The 7,465-nt window shown below is 40.4% G+C and overlaps 1 protein-coding gene across 1 annotated transcript; it reads right to left on the reverse strand.

Annotated features, from left to right (window-relative positions):
- LOC117254179 (uncharacterized) lies at window positions 1–2,652 on the reverse strand. Its single transcript, XM_033622254.2, has 5 exons — window positions 2,033–2,652; window positions 1,897–1,953; window positions 1,481–1,810; window positions 1,164–1,402; window positions 1–956 (listed from the first exon to the last, which is right to left on the reverse strand). The coding sequence occupies exons 1-4, from the start codon at window positions 2,118–2,120 to the stop codon at window positions 1,224–1,226; spliced, it is 654 nt and encodes a 217-aa protein (XP_033478145.2). The 5' UTR covers window positions 2,121–2,652; the 3' UTR covers window positions 1–956; window positions 1,164–1,223.
- Window positions 2,653–7,465: the final 4,813 nt, after the last annotated feature.

Genomic DNA, 7,465 nt, shown 5'->3' on the forward strand with positions numbered 1-7,465 from the left:
AAGTCGAAGTGGACACTGATGTACACCCACCACAGCCCAACAACCAAAATGCATCTCAGTACAGAGACAGGATTTCTGCACTCATTTAAAGACAGGACACACCTTTACATTCATCCCCTTTTCTTTACAGTCTTTTCTTTAAGTTTTTGTGAGTTGGTGTGCAGTATGCCACAGGGTGATGTGAGGCACCTCAGATCAAATGGCAAGTTTATCATGGAGATCAAAAACTACAAATGTCACAATGTTCTAAGGCATTAAGTTAGTTACCCTTTGACTGAAGTGCCTCTACATCATCAAGACTTCTGCTGTGCCTCCAAGTGGCAGCTCATGGCAACTGGGTGGTAAGAACCCAGGCGAAATCAGCAGGGGATATTGGAGTATCAGTGGCCCCCAGAGGCAGTCATTTCGTGGTTGTGAATTTGAACGAGCCAACCACTGCTGCCTTTGTGGAGTGTTTCAGTTTTCAAACATTTTTTCAGTTTCTTCCCAACATATCAAAAAGACAGACACATAAATTTCATTCAACATTTTTATTTCGTATTGCTTTCTTTTAGTAAGTCAATAATTTGTTCTTGCTGCCTTCCAATGTCTTTTAATTGGGTAAGTATTTGTCCCATACATGAGATAATTTTTTTCTCATAATTTCTTCTTCTCTCCTTTAGTCTCCTCCATCTTGCCAATTCTGGCCTCACGAGTGACTCCAGAGCAGCCATCCTCCGCTCAGCATGGGACTCGTAAGTGTCCTGAAATGAGGATTTAGCTTTGCCTCTTTTTTTGGCAGATGGATGTGTTGTCTGCGTGGCAGTTGATGGGCCAGGCTGTTGATCGTCTGTGTCACGTTCAAGAGTTGACCGACTGAGTTCAGATGAGGTCTGACTTGGAAAGAGTGGTGTTGAAGTGATGGTGCCTGGTGGCACACTCCCGACCCTGGAGTCACTAAATATTTCATGCATTTGCTGTACAAAAGGAGAAACTTTCAGTTAAAATAAGAAGCACGAGTGTCCCCTCCCCACCCATTTGCTGTGATCACTCCTGTCAGTATTTAAACTATGGTGCACTGATAAAAATTGTGGGTGGCAAAAATGAAACAGGACATTAAAGTAATCTTGATACACTTCAGAAAGTCCCACTAACATTTAACATATGTACATAGCACCACTTACCGAGTAATATTCCCAGGTGATTTTGCCCTCTCCTGTTGTCCGAGACCTGTCTGTAGCCCTTTAGTAAGTTGCCAGCATGTTACCGAGTTTTCTCCTGATTTTGTCGTTTGTGAAGGAATATCCTTTTGCACTAAAGGCTTCTTCCAGCTTCTTGTAAAAGGATATTTTGTTCCGGTTGTACAGGTGTTGATATGTCCTGGTCAGCTCAAGCAGTAATAGTGTTGTGTTGTGTTGGAATTCTGTAAAAACATTTCAGGATAGTTAAAAAAAAGACATTTTATTCCAACATTTAGATCACAAACCAAAAGTCACCATACCTGTCTGGGTTTCATGGCATTCTGGCTGTGAGGATGAAACTGGGAACAGGCTGTCTGAAGGGGATGAGTGTGATAAAATGTTTGTTTCAGGAGTGGGGCACCGGGTGACTGTAGCTGCTGGTTGGGTTTGACTGTGACTGGGAGTGGTGGAAACTTGGGGCTGAGGAATAGGAGTGGAGCACCTGGTGAATGTAGCAGTTGGCTTGGTTTGAATGTGACTGGGGGTGGAGGAAACTTTGGGCTGGGGAGTGTGACTCTGGGTGAAAGTTGGAGGTTGAGGAGTGGGGAGGACAGGCAGTTGGATGACAGGGCTGATAGATTGTGGGTTTACTGCAGAGAAAGAAATCCAGAAAATTGCAAAATAATTATTCACATGCATTTAAATATTCATGTGTAGCACAATCAAGATAATTTACCTTGAAAGTCTTCTGCAGCTCTTATTTGCTCCAGTATGTTAGAGGCGTACTGGTTATCTGAAAAAACAGCTCTCGTAAAATAATTGCCATCTACATTTGTAATGGTATGATGTATCATATATTTCTTTTTACTCACCAGTTGCCAATTTGTCTGCAGTATCTCTGCTTACACGTCGTTGGACAGTGCCTTTGTCATCTTTGAGGTTAACTATGACTCTCTCCATGGTTGCTGGTCAAAATCAGGTTCTGCAGGTGTCTTATATACCCAATCACACAGCAATAAACTATCACACACCTGCTTAAAATAGAGCAGATTTCTTGTGTGGAAGCCCATGACAACTGACAACAGATTGTGTCCCATCACAGTGATTGCTCTGTGTTTCGATGATTTTGCTGATGATGTAATTCAAAAATGTGCTCCTTCTACTTTACAGCAATTGTTCAAACAATAACCAATAAATGTATCTGAACTGAACTCTGACTAAGTGTGAATAATTATTATAATTAGCTGTTACTGTTGCATGTTATGTAGCCAGAGAATAATGGCTACATTGCACATAAATTCCACTGTATTAATCATCTTAATGGGTTTATGAGATGTTGTTTGTGATATTTAATATTTAGTCTAACAAATGTAACACATAGAAAGACAAACTTTGTACCAATGACTTGGTTGTCCTTTTGAAGTTTTGAAGTCATACAAAGTGGAATTTGGACAGATTGTAGGCCTTGGAAGTCATATGACCCTAAATGTAAGAAAATGAACTACTTAATCAATAGTCCAAACATTGTCAAAACTACATGAATTGGCTACACACGGGGAGGAAAAGCAACAGTTATGACTACAATTGTATTATTCTTTTAATGGGATTTCTTTTGCTTTACAAACTATAGAATTCTTGGACTAAATATTTTACACCTGTCTGGCTGACAAACATTGGCATCACGTTGCAATTAGGTTTCCTTTATGGCCTTCATTTATTGATTTATTTATTAGGGGGCCAAGCCCGAGGGGCCGAGAGAACGTGTATGCAAGCAGATGTGTTTCCTAGGACCAGCGGTGCTAGGAACCCTATTGTTTTTGTAAAGATTTTTATTTTTATTCTTCTGTAGGTAAAAGTGGTGCTGCAGGCTAAACCGTGCAAGGGAGGGCGGTGTAATTTGGAGGGGTGGTCCAGACCCCTGCACGTACCTCAGACGCAAAAAAATATGTATATCTGCCTGCAGGGGGCGCTATTACCTAGGCCAATGCGTTTTTGCCTATAGCTCCCACACCGTATGTCGCACATTCAAAAATGTTGTATCCCCAGCTTCCCTGAATAGAGCTGAATCACTGCCCACTTGCGCCTAGGAAGTTTTTTCGCAAAATTGCGAAAACTGGAAAACCTACTTTTTTGAACTTCTCCTTGGGATTTTGTCCAATCTGCATGAAACTTGACATATACACTCTTCTACTGGACCTGATCTAAAGTTATCAAAAGAATTTTATTCGGTCAAAAAAATGCACAAATTATTAACAAACAAACTTCTATAGCTAGCTATAAAAATGCAAACTGTTGGATATCTCAGTCAAACTAAGTGCTATTAACACCAAATTTGAGATCATTGGTTGGCATAAGACTGTGAGGGTATGAGCCGAATTTGGCGAATTTTGGCAACTAGGGGGCGCTACAAATATGGTAAGTTTATATCTCTTGAACGGCTGCACCGATTTCTACTAAATTCGGTTGGTATGATGTAGGGCCAATTCTGAGGTCATATCTTGAAGGTGGTCATGACTGGTCAATGTGGGCGTGGCTTATTACAAGATAAACAACAAACATTAATTTCAGCCAAACTATTATGCTGAGGGCTTTGAAATTTTAAGGGTACATATAGAATAGGACACAGATCTTCCGTACCAAAAATTGCACATGTACTCCACTAGGTGGCGCTATAATGGATGCAAACACGTTTTTGCCTGCAACTTACACATTTTAAATGACACTTTCACAAACATTATATCCATGTGTTCCTTGGATAGAGCTGGGTTTTCCGACACAGGCCCCGCCCACTTCTGCTGCACATTCTCTTTGCTAATTCACCACATGTCCAAAACCTACTTTTTCGAACTCCTCCTACATTTTAAGTGTAAAAATGTATTTTGGCACTCCAAAAAATGCGCTTGTTACAACCAAACAATCTTTTTTGCTAGCTAAAAAATACACATTGTTTCAAATTTCGCTCAAAGTAGATGCTTTCAACATCAAACTTAAGTCACTCGTTCCTGAGGTCATCCAGAGGCTTTGTGCCAAATTCGTCGCAAATCAGTCTATAGGTGGCGCTATAACGGATGCAAAGGCAGTTTTGCCTGTAACTTCCACATTTTAAATGACACATTCATAAACATGTGCTCGCCCAGAGCCCGTCGTCCTTTGGGGACAACTTCCATGGGCTCCGCGGCACGCGGGGACCAAGTTGCACGGGGGGGCTTGGCCCCCGTTCATAACTGCTTGCAGTTCTACTATATGTTTGTAATTATACATAGGCCTATGTGGAAGTGTGTATTTGGCATTGTATTTTATCTTTTGTTGTTTTAATGTGTGCCTTGTAATGCACTTTGTAATTGCTTGTTTGATAAACCTATAATAATAATAATAATAATAATAATGATAATAATAATATCAACCACACAAGATATATTTGTTAACAGATTAAACCTTTATTGCACAGCATAAGACTAATAACCTACAGTGTTAAATATTGTAATTACAGTGAATATTCTGATTTTATGAATAAAGGTGGTGTTTGTTGTCTGAATTAAGAGCCAGTCATGGTGGTATCTGTTAGTTAAAATTTTTGCCCTATTCACCTGGGGTGTCTCCCCCCAAAAAACCTCACATCCCACTTACCATAAGTCTTTGCGCTGCTAAATACTTCAATAATTAAAACAGTTAAGTATCAATATACAATAGTCTATGTGCAGTTTATGATCTGTGATATGAATCTCAATTAAATGTCACCATCAGCCACACGTTTTCTGTTAACACACAAAACCGTCAAATCTGACAAATAAAATTAAGAGGAGGATGGTGGACCTTCTGGAGGAGTCGGAGAGGTGCAAGACGGAGAGGCTAGATAAATTAACCGACAACATTGCTGCCATCACCAACACCATCCATGAAGGCTTTTCACTGTTGAGGCAATTAATGTCCCAGCCGCAACCCTGTGTTGCATACCCCCATGATAGCAACAGTGATGGATATGCAAACATGCATGGACCCTCACCTGGGTTCATGAACACACCTCAGCGTTCATCACATGCACCAGGCCCATACACACAGACACCTGGCCCATACACACAGACACCCACATCCACATTCACGGCCAGCTCCTGTATACTCTCACAGACGTGCACTGCTACAGGATGACACACTGCAGGAGGAGTAGAATTTATAAAAACATTGTTACTTTTGGACTGAGTACAGTTATCTTTTATCTGCAGTAGTCATTCCTTTGAATAGTGTTTTTTACCTTCCCATTCAGATTTTATTTTGTGTGTGTAAAAGCAGTGAATGTTGGCTCAGCCACAGGAGGGTGCAGAGTGACCCTTTTTTTTTTTACTTTATTGTTAAGGTTTGTTGACTCTGTCATAGGAGAGTGTGCTGTTATAGTGCACCTGAACATTTTAACACTCCATTGTGTATTGTTATTATTTTTTTGTATTGAAAAGCAGGGAATGTTGGATCTGCCATAAGAGGGTGCACAGTGACCCTTTTCTCTTTGGTTTTTAATAAGTTTATTGTAAGTTTAAGTTTTTTGTATTGAAAAGAAGTGAATATTTATGATGCTGCAGATGCACATTTGAAAACAGTTTTTTTTTCGATAAAAAGAAGTTGTGAACAAGTGGTTGCTGTCATTTCAAAATATTTGTCTTTCACCATCCACACAAATGTCACTCAAAACCATTGATATAAAGATCACATGAGAAGTGTTTTGAGTAAAAAAAAATAAAAATTAAAAAGTCATATAAACAATATGGCCCATAACAAACAGAAGAAGCATTAACCAATATTAAATAATCAATAGCTGCAGCCCTATTCTTGACTAATGTGAGACATTAATACTTTACAAATATCGATTAAATCTATGAAAAAATATCCAATATCAGTACGTCCTCCTGTAGCAGTGGACGTCTGGAAGTGTACAGGAACACGTGCACTGCTACAGGAGGACGTACTTCAGGAGGATAATAATTTATAAAGCCATTGTGTTACTTTTGGCTGAGTCATAGGAGTGTGCACAATGACACTTTTTTTTTTTTTTTACTTCACTGAAGGTTGATTACTCTGTCCTAGGAATGTACTGCTATAGTGCACCTGAACATTTGAAAACCTCATTATGTAGCTTTTTTTTTTTTTTTTTTTAATTTGTATTTAAAAGCAGGAAATGTTGGATCTGCCATTAGGTGCACTGTGACCTTTAAAAAAAGTTTACTGTAAGTTTAAAGGGGTTAATGTTTACTCTGTCATAGGAGTGTGAACAGGGGCGAAAATCCCATTTCATAGTTGGGGGGGACAATAAACAGTAAAATTTTAGAGAATAATTCTAGGGGGGGACAAGGAAAAAAGTTGTAGCCTGTCTTTTATACAGCATCTTTTACTGCAATTTGACGCTTTAATCTTCTCTCTATCTCTCCAACAGGCAGAGTAAATGTCTATACTAACTAAACTAAAACTAAAACTAAACATTTCCTGCAATTAAACTGGTAAACTGGTGGTTTAGAAACAGTGTGCTGTCAGATCTGCCGCTGCGCACCTCACAACCGTGCATAATAGTTGCGCGTAATGACTGCTCCTCGTCTGCACGTCTTTGATGTTTGTCTCACTGACAGGTGGAGAGCCTACAGACAGGTACCCATTAGCTACGCTCTGTCACAACCGTGCGTATTAGTCACGCGTAATGACCACTCCTCGTCTGCACGTCTTTCATGTTTGTCTCACTGACAGGTGGAGAGCCTACAGACAGGTACCCATAGCTACGAGCCGCCACAACCGTGCGTAATAGTCGCGCGTAATGACCGCTCCTTGTCAGTTAGACTGCACGTCTTTTATGTTTGTCTCACTGACAGGTGGAGAGCCTACAGACAGGTACCCATTAGCTACGAGCCGCTCCGCCACTGACTGCTCTTGTCCTGTCCTCTCCCTCTTCTTTCTCTCCTGTCCTCTCTATCACTAAAGTCTGAGCTTAATCATTAGCTTTTAGCTTAGCAGCACTCGTAATTGAGTAGGGTTTTGAACAATGCAGGAGAAATGTTGCAGACAGTTTATATTATCAGCCTGGGCCTGGGGCTTGTTGTAACAGTAAATGGGATGTGTTGTAACTTGTGTAAGTTAAACTGTGTCTGTGTGAGTGAACATCTTACCCTGCGATGCGCGATGTGGGCAGTGGGTCCAGCCACACGCTGCTACCGCTGCCAAGTAGCCCCGCCCATTGGAAAGAGTGTGGGATATACCACTACTAGGAATGGGAGGGGGGGACTAAATCTTTTAAGATTTAAATAGCACATTATTGTGCAATTATAATGAGC

This window comes from Epinephelus lanceolatus, chromosome 6, assembly GCF_041903045.1.
Source record: "Epinephelus lanceolatus isolate andai-2023 chromosome 6, ASM4190304v1, whole genome shotgun sequence".
Taxonomy (NCBI): domain Eukaryota; kingdom Metazoa; phylum Chordata; class Actinopteri; order Perciformes; family Serranidae; genus Epinephelus; species Epinephelus lanceolatus.

Bases quoted from the DNA above. Each gene is read 5' to 3' on its own strand.
- LOC117254179 (XM_033622254.2), bottom strand. From the start codon at position 2,120: ATGGAGAGAGTCATAGTTAACCTCAAAGATGACAAAGGCACTGTCCAA. The intron at 1,811-1,896 runs GTAAATTATCTT...CTTTCTCTGCAG, and splicing joins AGCTGCAGAAGACTTTCAAG to TAAACCCACAATCTATCAGC. The intron at 1,403-1,480 runs GTATGGTGACTT...ATGTTTTTACAG, and splicing joins ATGCCATGAAACCCAGACAG to AATTCCAACACAACACAACA.